The sequence below is a fragment of the Triticum aestivum genome, chromosome 3B (assembly GCF_018294505.1).
Source record: "Triticum aestivum cultivar Chinese Spring chromosome 3B, IWGSC CS RefSeq v2.1, whole genome shotgun sequence".
Classification (NCBI taxonomy): Eukaryota; Viridiplantae; Streptophyta; class Magnoliopsida; order Poales; family Poaceae; genus Triticum; species Triticum aestivum.
The window spans coordinates 527,449,877-527,468,801 of NC_057801.1; the positions used below are offsets into that span (position 1 = coordinate 527,449,877).

General features: G+C 45.1%; 1 protein-coding gene and 1 non-coding gene across 2 annotated transcripts; both read right to left on the minus strand.

The window, feature by feature from the left end:
• Positions 1-6,564: 6,564 nt before the first annotated feature.
• TRNAK-CUU (transfer RNA lysine (anticodon CUU)) lies at positions 6,565-6,637 on the minus strand. Its single transcript has one exon. It is a non-coding gene; the product is annotated as a tRNA-Lys (tRNA).
• Positions 6,638-6,779: 142 nt separating this feature from the next.
• LOC123065651 (ABC transporter G family member 38) lies at positions 6,780-13,893 on the minus strand. Its single transcript, XM_044488892.1, has 17 exons — positions 13,486-13,893; positions 13,084-13,385; positions 12,566-12,847; positions 12,167-12,483; positions 11,908-12,068; positions 11,332-11,441; positions 11,102-11,252; positions 10,814-10,957; positions 10,571-10,719; positions 9,804-10,136; positions 8,884-9,174; positions 8,714-8,797; positions 8,444-8,577; positions 7,959-8,186; positions 7,690-7,861; positions 7,362-7,616; positions 6,780-7,251 (listed from the first exon to the last, which is right to left on the minus strand). The coding sequence occupies exons 1-17, from the start codon at positions 13,559-13,561 to the stop codon at positions 6,982-6,984; spliced, it is 3,459 nt and encodes a 1,152-aa protein (XP_044344827.1). The 5' UTR covers positions 13,562-13,893; the 3' UTR covers positions 6,780-6,981.
• Positions 13,894-18,925: the final 5,032 nt, after the last annotated feature.

Below are 18,925 nucleotides of genomic sequence, written 5' to 3' on the forward strand. Positions count from 1 at the left end.
ATGCAGACGACAAACTAGCCCTTTACCATGGTCTTCTATGCTGGAAGTGGGGTCATCTGCCAGCAGACGACAAAGATGTTTGCCATCCGTACCTGATTCCTGTAGTGTATCGTGAAATTCAAATCCTTGGGAGGACTCTAATATCCATTGGAGAGGCTTGGAAAAGAAAGATATCCAACATCCACATTGACCTAGGCTTCTTCTCCTTGAGCCTCGATCACCATTGCTCTATCACTAAGCATAGTATTAAAACCTCACGGGATAAACTTTCCCAAAACATGGGGGCACCATGCTCTTTGACTAAGCATAGGTCTCGAGGTGATCACCATCTTCATAAACTTTCCCGAAGCTTTCCCATAACCTTGGAAGGTTCCAAGCACCTCTAGCCTTCTGGGGCTCCCTACAAAACCAAGAGTATTAACCTTTGTGAGAACCTCAATGCAGATTCAAGATTGGCTCCACGGAATCACAAATCTAGTGTTTCTAGTTCTTTTCCCTTACTAAAATCAAAGGTTCGTTGGTTGTTAATGAAGGAATGTAAGCTCAAATAGGTCAACAACAGTGGAATGCTCAAGTCTGGTAGGCACTCCATTTAAGATAGAAGGGGTGCCTCTTATATGGGGCCCGAAAATATGCCCATTACATAGCCATTCTTGCCTACCCGAAGAACTTGGGGCATCCCGAATATTCGGGTCCATTAGGGAAATACTCTAACCGAACACAAGGATTAATTCAACCCAAACTCGGAGTAGGATTGGAGTTCTAAGTTATCTTTTCTGGTTACTTGGCAATTATTAGGGTTACCTTTTGGGACTTTATCTCGGGCCTTTTTGAAATGCATAGGATTTGTATATGGCATTAAAAAATTCTTTGTCCTTCGCAATTCATCTTAATAGTACAGTTTCCCTAGTAAATGAAAATAGATAAATAAATGACAAAATATAAAGTTATTGTCTTCTTTTATCCTTTTTGCTTGGAGGGCCTCCGACCACATTTACTTCAGGCTGATAACTTGTTCATATACTTATGAGTATAATTTCTCCCCTAATCAATCATCATTATTACCGAGACACACTTAGTGGATAAAGATGTCCTTCCGGTTCTAAAATCCCTAAAACAATATGGTCAATTGTGCTAGGTTTTGTTTGGACAGAAGAACATTCTGTTGGGTTGGATGTGTTGTCCAAATTGTTTGTGGACTTGTCGTGTTCTCAAAATCATGGTGATGAGAAAAAAATTTGTGGTGAAAAATGTTATTTGACAACTTACATTTTTTAATAATATTTGACAACTTAGCTGGGTGTGTGGATAAATATAAAATATATGTAATGTCTTATGAGTTCTAAAGACTTGTTGTTTTGTTATTGGACAACTTACCTTTTTTAGAATATTTGACAACTTAGTTGTGTGTGTGGCTAAGCACAAAATGTATGAAAGGCCTTATAATCTGATCAAATCGACCGCCTCAGTAGTCGTTGGATGGCGCGCAGGACACCCATCTACTCTCTCATGCGCTAGTCGCCTAGCTGCACCCCAACTGTTTTGCAACATGGATCGTCTTGTAGTCACGGGGCTTTGCAACACGAGACGTGTGGCGCTCCTGTAGAACTGTTTTCTACCATTACACAAAGATGATATTGCGGTGACCACTCCAAAATACTAGTGGTGTTGCAAACACTCCCCCCCCCCATCTGCAATAGAGGATAGGTTCTAAGCGACCGAGGTAGCGATGAGGCAGCGACACAACATGGTTGGTTGGTGATGATGGAAGGGAGAGGGAGAGTGCATCCCATGGAGGAGAGTCGGGAGAGGATAGATAGAGGGAAATTGCATCCATGGCTGAGGGGAAAAGGTAGAAGACGAGAAGGGGACCACATCGGGGAAGAAGGAAAGGATGGCCGCAATGTGTGGATAAGGGAGAAGAGAGAGATAGGCAATGCATGGGCTTCCGAGGGGCATGGCACATATAGGAGGCGTCCGTCGCGGACCGCAACAAGCACCATGTTGGGCACATGTGTTTGCAACAAGGTCCATGTTTGCAAACCGGGTAATCAATTCGTATTGTGTTGCGTTGTAACATCCCAAATTTCCAATTTGGAATGTTATACATTAGATCATCATTGCATATCACATTTTATTGCATTTTTTTGGTTGATCCTAGAAATTCTAAGCAACTCAAGGACCCACGGAGAGAGTTGGGGATTTCGTTATTTTCATATTTGAGTTTTCTCAAATTTTGAAAATAGGATCATTTGGTTTTAATTCTTTTTCTCTCCGAATATTTTCAATAAAAAAAGAGAGGATAAAATGACTTCTCCAAAATAAAGAAATATTAGAGGAAAAATATTAAAATCAAATAAGAATTTTATTCAGAGTTTTATTTCTATTTTATTTGAATTAGAAAAAAATGCATTTTTAAAAATTGCATTAGAGGCCCAAATAAATTTTCACCTTGGCTGATATATTTTTAGAGGACGGGGAAAATTTATTTTAGGAGTTTTGGAGTCCGTTTAGTATTTCTTTTATTTGTTTTTTTGCGCGTTGGTATTATTAAAAAAAAGTCAACCACCTTACCGGGCCGTATCCGCCCAGGACTCCGACCCGGCCGACCTTTATAGGCCGAGGCCCCGAGCCGCCCCAGCCCAAGCCGCCCCGCCCTGCAAACCCTAGCCGCCAGCGCCGCCGACACCGCCGCCCGTCCCGCGCGCCGCCGCCCGCGGTCGTCCCGCCGCCCGCCGGAGCCGCCCGCCGCTGCTGGAGAAACCTCCGCCGCCGCCGTCACGATCGCCTAGGTAGCCGCCGCTTTTTTTTAAAACCGATCGGTTTTGTTTTAGAAAACCCTAGATCCGTTTTTTCTGTTAGATCGGTTCGTTTTTTTCGGTTTAGCTAAATAGCGGATGTTCGTCCATACGTTCGTTTTAAGGAACGATGTTCACCCATTAGCCGTAGACAGCGAACGTTCGTTCGTTAGCCTGTTCGCCAGTTTTTCTTTTTCCAGGGTTTTCCGCGATTATTTTCGATCGTGATTTCTGCCCTGATCTTCGTTCTAGTTTACCTTTTCGCTCGTTTATCGGAATCAGGCGATTCAAGCGCCTAGATCTTCGCCTAGAAGCCCTCTTTATGTTTAAACAACTTGAAAAAGATTTTGGCACTGTAAAATTTGACTTTAGTTCAGATTAGTAAATGGATCTTGTTTCTTTCGCTGTTTGAATTTCGTTGCTCCGTTCGATTTGATTTGTTTTGCAAACCGAAGTTTTCAGTTGAACTTTCTGGTTAGATCTCTTATTTGAGTTTTACCCGTGCTTCTAGTTAAGTGCTTATTGTATGCTATTGTTTGTTTGCGATAGAGTACCCGGAGTGCGAAGCGTGCTACTACGAGTCTCTAGGTTTTGCGGATCATCAGCAAGGCAAGTAACACTTTGATCATACTTCTTTACTACCCAGTTTTTATTGCATTAGATCAACCCTCAAACATTGCATGGTTAGGATCTGTTTAACATGTGGGTTTTGGGAAGTAGATGATGAGGTAAAACCTATTGCCCTGTTTATTATCAAACCTTTGGGAGTTACTTTTACGTGATGCTTATATTGCTACGCTATGCTCGTAGACGTGGTTTGGGTGAGTGTATCCATGACAGATGTGAGTATTGTTAATTAATGGTTAACTTAAGGTGGCTACTTAAATACACATCTGGGTGGATTGCTTGAGGCACCCTGGAGTACCCAGTGGTTGTCAGGGCACCTGGAGAATCCAGTGTTGTCCTAGGATATCCCGGAGTACTCGTATGATCATCCTACGGTTCACCATCCAGGCTCAAAGGGATCATAAGATTATTCATGTTGGAAACTTCCGTGTGCAGCCACAAGCCAATATGGGCTCTGGCATAGTTGAGTAAGTTGCGTGAAGCTCTTGAAGAGGTAGACTAGCAGATGTAATGGGTTGTAGGTGGTACTGTCTACCCAGAGTAGAGAGTTAATGCTTCAGAAAGACTGTGTCTCGAATCTCCGACCATGGATGTATTCGAGTCTTGTGGGGAAAAGTGCGCAAACCTCTGCAGAGTGTATAAACTAATTATGGTTAGCCGTGTCCCCGGTTATGGACATATTGAGTATCTAATTCTTGGATTATCATGTTGATCTCATCACTCTAAATTAATTTGATTAGGTTTAATGATGATGTTTAATTGGGATTGAGTTGGAGGAACCTTCTCAATGTTTAACAACCACCGTGATAGTTAAATAAAATTTATTCCTTTGTTGTAGGAAAAAATTGGCTTTATGCAAACCTATTAACCATAGAGCTTTCCACCAGCCATATATGCATGTAGTGATAGCATTTATTCTGTTCATTACTCTATGTGTTACATTGCCAGCATATTCCATGTGCTGACCCGTTTCGGGCTGCAACATTTCATGTTGCAGACTTTTCAGACGATGAGTAAGGTGCCATAGGTCGTTGTCGTTCACTTAGCTATGCCGTTGGAGTTGATGGACTCGCTTTATCTTCCAAGCCTTCCGTTGTTATCGTTTTTAGATGGCCTTAAGCCATATTATTGTAATAAGTTCTCTTTTGAGACATTCAATGTAACAAGTGTGTGATTGAAACTCTGTTATAAATCCTCGAGTACTGTGCATGTTAGCATTACCGATCTAGGGATGACACTAATGCACAAAGACTAGACTGTTTGAGGTCTGGTCGCTACATGCGCTATGATTAAAATTGGATTGAAAGATGTGTCGAGCCATTGTAAATAATATTATATATAATGTACCCAACATGGTTGAGGGGAGAGTGCGCCCCATGGAGGAGAGTCGGGAAAGGATAGAGAGAGGGGAAGTGTGTCCATGGCTGAGGGTAAAAGGTAGGAGACGAGAAGGGTACCACGTCGAGGAAGAAAGGAAAGGAATGGCCGCAGTGTCTGGATAAGGGAGAAGAGAGAGATGGTCAATGCGTGGGCTTCACGGGGGGACGCAATGGTGGAGCTATGTGTGCTCCTGGGGTGGATGTGGCCCCCCCAGCCTTGGCAAAAAGTGTGAAGGAAAAATTTTTAGAGGGCGTAGATGAGTATAAATTTAGTATTTGGCCCCCTCATGTCTGGATGTTTTTTCATTTGCCCCCCCCCCCCTGAACTTCCCCCCTAGCTCCGCCAGTGGGGGGACGCACGGCACACATAGGAGGTGTCCGACACAGATCGCAACAAGCACCATGTTGGGCCTGTGTGCTTGCAACAAGGTCCATGTTTGCAAACAAATGGTCAATCAGTGTTGTGCTGCGCTATGATTAAAATTGGATCAAAAGATGTGCCAAACCATTGTAAATAATATTATATCCCAAATGATAAGTGACACATGTGTGGCACGAAACACTCCGATCCTGATGGTTTTGACAACTAAAGTTGCCATCCCAAACGAAAAAAACCCAGAAAAACTAAACATGTCATCTAATTAAACAGAAGTTGTCATGCTTGACAACTAAAGTTTCCATCCTCGTGTCACTAAACTTGCCACAATAAACGTTCGGAGTTGCCATGTGCTTGTGCCACATGTGTGGCACTTATCATGATCCTATATCTAATGTGTGTATCACATATGTCATAGTATATTTTCGACAGTTGTCCATGATTTTGCAATTTCACTGTTGCGTCTTCTTGATCCGCTCGGTTTCTCTTCATCTACACCTACCAATAAAGTACCGAACGCGCTTACGCCCGTCCACTGTCGTGTCTTTTTGCAGACCCCCCCCCCTCTCTCTCTTTCTTAAAATCAACCCGTTGTCTCGGTTCAAGTGATTCCACAGATAATGTTTCACTATTTGCAGAAAAACCCCTGCAGTTTCCTCAAATCAACCCGTTATCCGGGTTTAAGTGACTCCAGTAAAATTGTTCGTTGTTTGCGGAAAACACCCTCACATTTGGTTTAATTACCCCCACAGTACATATCATACGTTTTTTTTAAACAGTCATATCTTTTAAACTGAACTCTTATTTTAACATATTATATATGAAATTTGATTAAAAATTGTAGAATCTGAATATGATGTTATTTTACTTGTTAACCATTTTAAAATTGTTATTTATGGAGCTGCCTTAATCAATAGTGCATGATCCGCCCCCTTTTTTATCGATGTAGATCCGGATTGAAAATGAGCACGTTAGTAAAATTAGATTGAATACGAAAGAAATCATCTGTAACAATGCATGAACGAGTCGGCAATACAGATGGGATGTCATGTTCGAATAAATAACATGGACCTATTGAGGTCTTGAAACACAGTTACTGGGTAGAGGCATCTGTTATTTTTCCTCCCGCTACAATGCACGGGCTCTTTCGCTAGTTATTAAAAATTAAATGAGAGCACACAATATCAATTTACTAAGAACTTTGATGACAAGTGAGCCATGTTTTACACAGAATTTTGATTTGTTGACAACCAGTATGAAGTGTCCCCAAAAAATAGAACAAGTACATACAAAATTTTGATTCGTTGCCGGTCAGTGTGAAGTGTCTCCGAACAGAAATGTTGCCGGTCAGTGTGAAGTGTCCCCGAAAAGAAAAAAATTCATTCGCCCACCGTGGGGCTCGAACCCACGACCACAAGGTTAAGAGCCTTGCGCTCTACCAACTGAGCTAGACGGGCTTTTTGTTTAAGATTTGCTAATAGCTTAAATGGCATAGGAAGTCGCAACGTTGAAATCCGTTATGCATCCCACATGACACTGCGGATGATACTAGTGCCACTCACAGTAGTCAGATTCTGGAGCCCAAAATGTTCTTTTAGGTTTGACCCTTAACTTTTGCACGGTTTCATTTAAAATATTATCAGATACAAAACGACTACATGGTCTTTACTTGCACAATGCTTCCTTGCTTCAGCTACCCATTCGCTCAAGCACCAGGACATAACCATGGGCAGCGAAACTAACACTATAACAAGGACAGTGCACATGGCAATCTACATGACAAAATGGACGCACATAGTTTCTATCTCTGTTGGAAATTGAACGTCTTTATGCAGTAAGCATATATCATAGCAAAGAAGACAGTGAAGCCTGCCAGCACAACCGCCACAACGCCCATGAAGTCGTTATCATAACCAAAGTAGCTCTTGATGAAAGATGAGACTTGCTGATCGGGTTGACCAGGCACCTTGATAAGATCTTCCACATCCCCGTACTGTGACACAACAAGCCCGTAAACTGTCCATGCCACCGGGCAAAGCCAATAGTACCAAATCCACCACTTTGGGATTTTCTGAAGTGAAAAACAAGGCAAAAGGTTAGATTTACCTACAACGATTGCATTGCACAAGGTTCATGTTCTTCAAATTTAGTTGTAAAGGTAAAAAAGAAGGTGTGGCTCACCGATCTTGCTACGAAGAACCCTGAGAAGAGATTGAAAAAGGAGTAGAAGGCAGCGGCAAATATAGAAGCAACTTGACCATTTGGCGATACGGAGACAGTCATCATGCCGTAGTAAGTGAAATACAGGAAGGTGAAGAATGAAACATAGAAGAACCAGAAGAACTTTACTAGTGTCCACTCGAAAGACATCATCGGGTAGACGATAAGAGTATAAACCAGAGTCTCAACGAACACATATGGTATCTCCACAACTACCTGAATAGACATATTCAGTGCGTTAGTATCAAACAGTTATGCCTTTTCTATTTAACCACTAATGTTTACGGACCTGAGCGAGGGCATAGGGTATAGCTGAGTACATTCCAGCTGCTTGCTCTCTGTAAAATACAGTCCTTTCCACAGCAACAACAGGTTGAACACAGATACAATTCTCGCAGCCAACGAACATAACAGCGGCATACATTGATCCCACAATGACTAAAAGATCACCCGAGCTCCTCCTGCACCAAGTAACAAATAACTGAGCATCCCGTAAATACGCTTTCAAGAAGGATCAATGGTTGTGCACATGATAATAGCTGAGCATTATAAACATACATCTTTAGACCAACCCTCCAGAATATAACCCCCAGCACTAAGGCCGTAACAAATGCAAAGAACATCCTGACGAGGTTATAATCAGGACTTCTCCAGTAAGTCCACCATTGCTTCCAGAGACAGAATTTAAATTGACCAAAGGAACTCTGCGAGTATTGAGAAGGGAAGTAAAGGTCGCTGGTACCAGGAGGTGGCTTGCTCAGCTCTTTGACTAATGCTTTATTCCGCCTGAAAACAGTAATCCACACAAGGAAGTAGTTATAAACGCCTGAAGAGTTCAAGGTGCAGGAAGAAGTTCATTCTTCCATAAGTTGCGGGATTGAAAGTTCAAACCATAATCGTGTATCACGAATTTACTAGAACCAATTTTTAAGTAGTGCATGCTGATGCTGTAATGCTGCCTACGCTTCTTCTAGAAGTTTGTTTCTTTTTGAAAACGTCTCAACCCTATTTACAGGACAAAGTTGAGGGGACACTTCACTTACTGATGCATAGTCGAAGATTTGTAACTTTCGGCAAAATCAATCTTCAGTCGAACTTCTGCTGCCGCAGAGCTTACATCCAACATCCATGTAGCTGGGTTGCACTTCTCTTTGATCTTTGGGACTCCAGGAATTTCCTGATTTGATACATAAAACACAAATATTATGACATGATCTATAGACTTCAAATACAGGAACTCCAAAAAGGAAGGTACCCTCATAGTTACTAGGTATATGCATAATGGAGAGTGGTTTGGATATCAGATTGCAGACCTGAAAGTATCCGACAACTTTCTGGGAGTTCCTACCCAACGGTCCAGAATATATGACTTGACCTCCTCTTTTCAGTAATAGCAGCTTCCATGGTGAAACCCCAAAAGATTGTCAAGCACCAAAGTTATAAATAGAATATATGAGAATAAAGTATCCAAAAGATGCATTACCTCATCAAAAGCTTCAAAAATGTCTATACTTGGTTGATGGATGGTGCAGACAACAGTTCTTCCAGTATTGACAGTGTTCCGAACTGTTCTCATGACAATTGCGGCAGCTCTTGCATCAAGGCCTGAAGTTGGTTCGTCCATGAAGATAATTGAGGGGTTTGCCACAAGCTCTACAGCAATAGTCAACCTCTTTCTTTGTTCAGTCGACAGACCGTTCAGACCAGGGAGACCCACAATAGCATCCTTGAGACCGTTCAGTTCAATTAGTTCCATTACTTCATCCACAAATACCTTCAGAAAGAAACAAAAGTTAATCCATCTAAACAGTTAATCAACTTCATTCACCCCACTCAGAAAAAAGGAACTTCACTCACAATCTTACTCCAGCAAACACTTCAGTGAGTTGAGTACCATAGTTGCCATACAACTCACTAGGGATATTAAAAAAGGGTTTTTCATCAACCTGTGGCGACCATGCTATACATTTTTTAATCTAGCGCTGTGGCTTGGATCGCGTGGAAGAGGAAACTGAACTAAAAATGCTACAGCCGGTTTTAGCCGTGTTGGAATGAAACCGTTTTTAGCACCCCGTACAACTACACAATGGTTTTCACTTTCAGTGACATTTCAATGAAATTCACTGAATTTCAATGCACACTGCAATATTTACCGTTCGGTCAAAATATTTCAGCAATTTCAGTAGTACACATGAATTCAAATATTTTTCAAAAATTTCAAATATTTGGTTGAATTCAAGTGAATGTTTCGGCCCTTTGGCCGAAATGCAAACCGAAATCACTGAAATTCACTGAATTTTGGTGATTCTGGTTCTTGCTGAAAATTTTCTGAAACTGAAAGTGAAAACCTTGCCAAATGCAACAGTTGGAAAATTGAGGTCGTAATAAGACACAAGAGCGAACCTTCTTCTCTTGATCAGTGACCTCCTTAGGCAGGCGCAGGAAAGCAGAGAAGAGTAGCGACTCTCTGACTGTGATCTGTGGAGAGTGGATGTCATTTTGCTCGCAGTAACCCGACATTCTTGCAAATGTTGCTTGGTTCTTAGGGTAACCAGATATGTAGACTTCCCCTTCAATGTATCCACCAGTCTTCCTCCCAGACAAGACATCCATGAGGGTGGTCTTTCCAGCTCCACTCACACCCATAAGGGCAGTCAAAACCCCAGGGCGAAAAGCACCAGATATCCCTGACAGCAGCTGAAGCTTATCAGCGGTTACTCCTTGAGTCTTCATCTCCTGACAGATTCACAGTTTGCAAATGAGATTATGTAACAACACTGTGATGCACAACAAATGTGTCATCAAATAACACTCTCAAGTTTGTAAAGATATGTATCCTACATAGTTCATAGGGATGTCATAACAAATATGTTAATTTCATAATTTGCAACCACCAGGTCCTCGCAGAAAATTGCTACGATCATGCATTAGCTGAAAAAAAATCCACAACTGAAAATGGGCTGTTCTAAGAGAACAACATAGAACTTGAAGTTCACACTAAAATTGTTTGCCAGCCTAAAAATGATGTATTAAATCAGCGACAATTAATATGGATTGGAGGGAGTACGTAACTATAGCATGATAGGGAAAAACTCATAGTCAAGAACATCAATGGGCAAAGGTACGAGGATGCAGTTTAAGAAAAAGAAGAAAAGGACACGCATACATACCGCAGGCATGTCAACATAGTAGTTTATCTCATTGAAGGACATGGAGAGAGGTTCAAACGGAAGAACCATCCCTCTTCCTGGAGCATATCCAACAGACCTATCAGAAGTATTTGGGGAACGGCCACGTAATTGTTCAAGCACCTTATCCACTACAGAATAAGAAACATCGTTAGAACTGGCCAATATAAGAGGCATGTCTTTTTCCAAAGTGTATATGAGTTTTTTGGGGGGCGGGGAGCTTACATGTGATGATTGAGTTAGGGGATGTAGGTTCTGTTGCTCGAACCGTAGTTCTCTGTGTTATATGTGGCTCCTTCTTTTGCTCAAAGTCATTCTCTGGAAATCCATCAGTTTCTTCAGGCAAGATGGCTTGCGGTTTTCCAATAGCTAATGCAAAGTACAAACAACGAATTAATTATCCACACCAGATAACACAGTTGTGTATTTCGAATACACCTATATATTTACACAGAAAAGAAAGTAGCCAGAATAAGCAAACAATAAAGTTGACAGATGCAAGTCATGACTTACCGTTCAGGTACATGAGCGATAGTGTGAATAGCACATTGAACACAACGGTGAACCCTAGAAGGGCACCTGCTCCAATCCAGTACCACTCCTTGCCAGTGAATACACCTGCATTTTCTAGAACTGCCACTCCCAATGGCCTTCCATCAGCTATCTACTGATACACAAGAAAAAAAGTCAAGTAACATGTTTGTATGAGATAACAGTAGTAAGATGATCATGAGTTAACTTACAGATTGGTCCAGCCACCTCGGAGAATCCATCTCATTGACAGCAAGAGCAATGTATGCATACGTAAGAGGTGAACACCAATAACCCCATACCAGCCATTTTGGAATTGCATCTGTAACAATGAGAAATGATTGATATTTGAAGTAACACTTGAAATGTCTAAGTTAACGGTGATTTATTTCGAGTGCTACGTCAAGACTCTATACTGAAAAATGCCAGCTATAAAAAGGTATAGATAAGTGATTTAGGCCCTTTGAGGTATAAGGTCCCGGTAGTTGTATTTTATTTCAAGAGATAACTTTTCTATGGCCGCATGCATCTCCCAGATGCAGAGGCCGGGGGTCATCCTCCTTTTCTAAGAAAAAAAGAGATAACTTTTCTGATTCATTTGTGAAGAATCTTCATCGATGACAGTAAGTGGCCAAAATGACAGTTCTTACCTGCGCCTTACATGTATTCCTGTTCAGACACAATCAATAATTTCTGGAGTTGTGTACCAATGGCACCAATTCAACAATGTCCATTATGTTGGCAAGGAGAATGGTAATCTATATGTGATGGAATGCATGGATGATTACCTCTTGGTAGGATGAATCCTCCCATTACAAATATCATCAGAAGGGCAAGAGATCCAGCGGTATTAGTGACGACAACAGTCCTACATAAGCCAGCAACAAGCCTGAACAATCCTCCAGCCGCCTGCTGGATCAAGAATACTATAAGCAGATGTTTGAAGAACCTGCACAATGATGAGTATTGCACTCTTAGGGCCGTAAAGCAAATATTGAGCTCAATAATATTACAATTTTAGTGGACAGAATAATTGAGATGGCCCACCTGCTAGCTTCAGGGGAAAAGCCTATGAGGTAGTAGGTTATTACAACCCAAATTATTGACTCAAGCAAGGCCATAGGGACTTTCAGGAGAACATTTGGAAGTGTAAAATGCCATGGCCGATAGAATAGAAAATCTCTATGTTTGTAGAATACAGGTAGCCTTGCGAGAGTAAGGGTTGCCTCGGCAAAACCATTGAACATGTTAGCTATCATGATAAATATAAGTGCCCCTAGGTAGACTTGGCCATCTTCCTCAGTATCTTCATGGAGCCGTGTACGCAAGAAAACCGTTGATGCTACTAGAGCAACTATGATTCCCTTCAAAAGAAAGGAAGACAAAGAATCACATCTATGAATAGATAAGCACTTCACTGTTTAAGGTTATCTTGGATCTAGGTACCTGAACTATTTTGAAAACGTAGATAAATGAGTTTCTCTGCATGAGAAGCCATTCTTTGGAGAACGAGGTCTTGAGAAGCTCTGAAGTTGAAACAGACTGATCGGAGAAAACCAGAGCAGATTTGTGGATTTTTCTCTTGTTGAAAGGAACCGAAAGCTGCTTTTTTAGGCTCTTCCCCATGTGAAATTTCCTGAACTTTAAAACAAATTCAGGTACTGATACATAGTGATAAGGCTTTTCATTATGTATCCAGTATTGCGCCTGATCTTTCTTTGATGTAACCTGTGAAAAGTTGCATTTGTGAGAAAGGCAAATTGGATGTACTAACCATGAAAAATTGATCGTACCAACTCTTACATGTAAACTGGATGTGTTAAGGCACATGAAATCGTAAATAAGCTACTAAAACTCTAGAAATTATGTTTACTGTTAAAAAAAGGTTTCTATAGTCTTCACTACATATACCCATGCTGAATTAGTGAGATCCGTAGTAACTTGGACTTTTTAATGCAACGAACCTCTTGCAAGAAATCAGCAGCGCCTTTCCTCTCGGGGCAGCGGAAGCCGCACCTCTCGAAGAACTCGAGCACGTATTCCCTGGGACCCTGGTAGACGATCTGCCCCTCAGATAGCAGCATGACGTCGTCGAAGAGGTCGAAGATCTCCGGCGCGGGCTGCAGCAGCGACACCAGCACGGTGGCCTCGCCCAGGTGGACAATCTGCTGGATGCACCTGACGACCTGGTAGGTGGTGGAGCTGTCCAGGCCGGTGGATATCTCGTCCATGAACAGCACCTTGGTCGGGCCGACCAGCATCTCCCCTGCAACCAAAACGATCGATGCGGCGTTACCAATGGAGATAAGAGTGCAACTAAATCGCTGTAAATTGAGGCGCCGGAAAGGAGCGCGCGCAAAAACTACCTGTTGTGAGGCGCTTCTTCTGCCCGCCGGAGATGCCGGTCCGCATGTCGTCGCCGACCATGACGTCGGCGCACATGTCCAGCCCGAGGATCTGCACACACCAAAGGCATCAGGCGCGCAGACATCATCACCAATGTGGCGCGGATCGTTGGGAGGGGAGGATAGAGGGGAAGGCCTTCTTCGGTGCGGCAAAGAAGCGAACGCCTTGTCTGCAACTTCGCCCGCCTATCTACTCCACTTTCGGCGGTCTCAGACGATCCCCGGAATCAGACTAGTTCCAAACTCCCGATGTAGCGACCCAATCGGCTCCGGCATGGCACCGCCAGTAAAGCTGCCGGCCACCAGTCCTGGTGGCAGCAGGAGACGGTGGCGCGAACGCGGCACCAAAACATTTGTGCTCTGCTCGAGTAAATTTGACTTTCCACGGTGCTAGTATTGTTTTTCTAGGATCCAGAGGATCTATTATAAAAATTATTCAGAAATAGAAATACAAATCACCCTCAAACACTTGAAAAAAAGGTACATCAAGGTTTGACCACTACTGCCACTAGAACAAGCGATCGAAGCGCTTCCGTACCAAAGCTGACCTGACCTTGTTGATGACAGTCGCGAAGTTTTCCTGCACGCGCCCCTAAGGATCAGCGCCGTGGAGCCGCAGTCACCGTCGTTGAACTCTTGAATCGATTCGAAGAACCTGACAAGGAAACCCTAACCTCGCGGCCTCGAGGAGTCGGCAAGGATCTACGCCTAAGCTCCATCGAATCCATCTCGATGGACAAACTCGAGGAGGATCAGAACTCGAGAGAGCGGCTTTTTGAAGCATGGCTATCCGCCCAGGCGCCACCCCATCAAGGACTAAAATCCTAACCTACCTACTAGCCGGAGCGAGGCACCAGGATTTCCCTCCCCACCACCGGACTCTAAAGCGATGAGCAGAGGGGAGGGGAATCCACTGACCCATTGGCAAAAATAGAGTAGGGGGAAGGGGACTTTGCCCTAGTTGCCTATCTTGCAACGGGCCTATCACATTGCTATCATGTACCTAACTTTCTTTTAAATAAACATGGTCGTGGTGCTTCTCTAGCCCTTCCTCTAAAAAGCTACAATTCTTCAAAAAAAAATCTCGAGGAGTTAGAGCACGCCTACCTTCTCTCAAACTCCCTAACTGCTCAAAATTTGAAGTGTTACCCATCAAACCAAGCCTGCTTAAATTTGAGCAGTTCCCACCATTTATCGCTCAACACTCTCTTTCCTCATTATTGCTGGTATTCATGGCGCAAATACCGATGTGTCACCCTAAAAACCGCGGGCCAACTGATTTTGCATCTAAATCGTGATGCCGATGTAGTCCCCCACCCGAGCCAGTAAAAACTGTTTTTTCGCAAATACGCTAGGATGCGTATCTTTTCATTGATGGTAGGGTGGGTGTACAAGCAGTACAAGGGAGAGAGGGGGGGTGCAAGCTTACTGTCTTGTGCACAGAAGGCAAGAAAGTAAGCTGCGGAGCATTGGTGACGGGTCGCTCAGCCCGAGGCCGGTAAAAACTGTGAGGAGCATCCACATGATCCCGATGCAATTGTCGACGTGTCGGGGCTGAAAGTGCAACGAAAGTGTGTGACAATAGTCACACCAGCTATGCCGAGCTCAGAGGAGGACGATGACAATGAGGAGCAAGCCACCGGCGAGGTGCAAATCCTCTCATGGGAGGCGACCAAGCGCGAGACGGGCACACTCTAAACTCCAGGCCGAGTGTCGACCGCCAAGCGATGCATGAGCACCTCGCCATTTGAGGCGGCGGTGGAGTTCGAACACGACGTTGCGTGAACCGCGCGACCACGACGACGATGGAGGGACCGGACGCGATGTTCACGAAGCTCGGCGACTAAGACAAGGAGTCGATGTTGTGGATCAGGAGGGGCACTCACGAACACGAGGCATCGTGCTTTCGCAAGGATGCGGTCATTGACCTCTCCTCTCATGAGTAGTTTTAGCTCTAATTTTATGTTTAACGAGTGCTACTATTGTACTCCCTCCGGTTCAATGTATGAGGTGTATTAGTTTTTTTTTCAAAGTCAACCATATGCACTTTACCAAATTTTTAGAATGAAGTATCAATATTAACATATCAAACTTGTATGATTATATCTATCATGAAAAGTATTGTCGTATTCTGTTGTTGTTGTAGACGTTGATAATTTATCATATAATCTTGGTCGAATATACATAAGTTTAATTTGAATGAAAACTGATGCACCTTATATTTCCGAAACAGAGGGGGTATAATTAAGCACCAGAGTATCTGAATCTAGTTTCAGTTTGTGTTTGAAACGTGCATGTATGCAAAATTACCCTGAGAATGTAGTCTGTCTGCAGGGTGCTCCCTTCGACTGAAGTGGCCTGCCGATCAATACAAGAGAATTAAACTCAACATCAGCAGTAAGATAGACGAAAGTGTTGCATGATAGTATAGGTCATGAAGGGTTCCAATGGCGAGAGAGTGGGGATATATAACTGTATACCTTCATGAAGAGGTCAACCTCTGGGTCCGGATAAATCCCCAGCTGCCTCTCCTTCTTGGTCAGCTCCTGAAGCAACTCTGCACGAGAAACATCGTCGGATCGTGTCTCAAACGCGGAACTGCTGGTGCGACCACGCGCGCGATCGGTACACGAGGGACGGCTCACCGTATCTGTGGCCCACCCCCTGGCACCTGGCGGAGAAGTGGAGGGTCTCCTTGACGGTCATCTCGCCGGCGTGGACGTCGTTCTGGCTGATGTACGCCGCCGTCTTCTGCGGCACGAACTCGTCCAGGCCGTAGCCGTTGTACGTCACCTCCCCGCGCACCTTCAGACTGGGGTCCAACTTGCCGGCCAGGGCCAGCAGAAGCGTCGTCTTGCCTGAAGACGGTGGGCCGAGGAGGAGTGTCATCCTGGAGCGAGGGAAAACAGCAATTTGAATTCAGGCCTCGTCATCATTGGTTAAAGGAAAAATATGGTCCGTGTGGGAGTAGGTACCTGGACGGTCTTACGACGCCTGAGACGTCCTTGAGAATGTGGAGGGTCTTGGTCTTGGCGAGGCTGACCCCGGCGAGCCCCAGCATGGCGTCCACCGTGTCCAGCGTCGCGTTCGCCAGCGTCGGCAGCGCGCGGCTCCCGACGTGGCACTCCGCCTCCACGGTCAGGTTCCTGAACCTCACCTCCGCCGTCGGGATCACGATGCCCGCGCTGCCAAAACCAAAACACGACATGAACAACAATCTCTAAGACGCATGCATGGTGACCACCCCGTGCACTGCACTCGCTCTCTTGCATGCCTTGAAACATCACACTGTACATGTTGACGTACGTACCGATCAATGCGCGCGCGGAGCTTCTTGAGGAAGCGCTCGTTGTCCTCCTCGGCGACCCGGAAGACGCTCTCCACGAAGGCCTGCCGCTGCGGGCCCTCCAGCATGCGCACGTCCACCTCCTCGTGTGCGAACCGCCTGCGCCCGGCCTGGGCCTCCGACCGCAGGATGCCCGTGCGCAGCCGCTCGAACGACGGCAGCCGCTCCAGCGCCGCCCACCGCAGCGCCTCCTCGTCGTCGCTCTCGCCGGCCCCGCTCCGGCGCCGCGACGACCCGCCCGAGAAGTACACGCTCACGTCCGGGCTCACGCTCTGCAGGCTGCGGCTGATCATCTCCATGGCGCCCGTGCATGCGCGCGCGTGTGCGCGTCTGCGGTGCTTCGATCTCGCCTGGTTACCGCTCGTTATTACTGCGAGTACGTACGTACGTGTATATGTAATACTATGTTGACATGGCCACGCATTGGCAGGGCACCAAAACCCGTACTTAGAAAATGCCGGCTGCGTACGTATCATCGGCCGGCAGAATTCGTCGGTTTAGACGGATTAGGATATGCTAGCTAGCGTTTTGCAGCGCAGCTCCAGCACGCATATCATGATGTCATGAACTCATGATCGCAGGGGCATCACTGGATCAGACGCCCGAGACCGGTGTAGCTAGCGTTTTGCAGCGCTGGGACGTGACAGCGAACGTTTACTCCGTATAAATCCCGTAGCTGGAAACCTATTTTCTTCTTCTTGAATTCTCGGTCTACACTAGTGGCAGCAGGATTCTTCGACGGGACCAAACGAGCGCATGAAAGCCAAATGGTGAAGGGCGGGCATCTTGGTGTCCCAGTCGCATATTGGTGCCACTCTGATTGGAGCTGGGCGTCGTGTCTGAAGCGTTCAATGATTTGGGCAAAAGGTGACATTATCATTACCTGGGCTAATTAGGCGACAAAAAGGAGCATCAGATGGGCGGATGGAGTAACCTGGATTTATATCCCTCGCCTGGCCGGATGCCGGAGACTGATTAAGGCCCTGTCCGGATCTGCTCCACTCCGCAACTCCACTCCCGGAGCTGCCGGAGCGGCGCCGAACGCCACAGCTCCGTGGAGTCAGAGGAGTGGAGCAGAGCCGGCCGTAGTGCAATCTGGCGGAGTGGCAAAAGCTGAGCTCCGCGTGTGACTCCCGCAACTGATAGGTTGGCTGATAAAATAATTATTCTCCCGTGGATAGCAAACCCCTCCCGTGACCATATGGAGTGGAGTCAACAGCCAAACATGAAATCTACTCCTGCTTTTGCACGTGGAGCCAACAGTATAGGAGCAGGGAGCGGAGTAAAGAATTTAAGGGAGTGGAGGGGATCCAAACAGGCTCTAAGTGCCACTGTAGTCGCTGCTACTTGCTACACATGATAACGATGTTAACTATGCACTGGTAGGTAGGTGGATGCGAAAAGGTCCCAGCTGTGATGGAATGAGAAAAGGTCCCAGTTGTGATGAGCTCGGCCTCCTCGATGATAAGGGGTTGGAGCTAGTGTCGCGTCGGTTTTAATTTCTACCAGCCAAGCCGGACAAAAATGACAGCATTGGTGACATAGCTGCCTACGGAAGTGCGGGCCAATACTATAGCACCGATTAGTGAAAAGTGCCTTGGCAAATGCACTGACCGCAAAGAAAAACCATGCATGAGAGCCAAAGTGTGAGCTTGGCCTCTTCGATGATCAGGTGCTTGGTTGGAGCCAGCATCGGGTTTTCTACACAAGCCAAGCCGGGACAAATATGACAACGTTATGATTCTCGCCGTTCTTCCTTGCAGCGTCATTACTGACATAGCTGCCTACGGATCAAAGGTATAGGGGCACCGATTTGGTAAAAACCATGCATGAGAGCCAAAGTGTGAGCTTGGCCTCTTCGATGATCAGGTGCTTGGTTGGAGCCAGCATCGGGTTTTCTACACAAGCCAAGCCGGGACAAATATGACAACGTTATGATTCTCGCCGTTCTTCCTTGCAGCGTCATTACTGACATAGCTGCCTACGGATCAAAGGTATAGGGGCACCGATTTGGTAAAAAGGTACGTTGGCAACTGACCGCAATAAAAATGAATA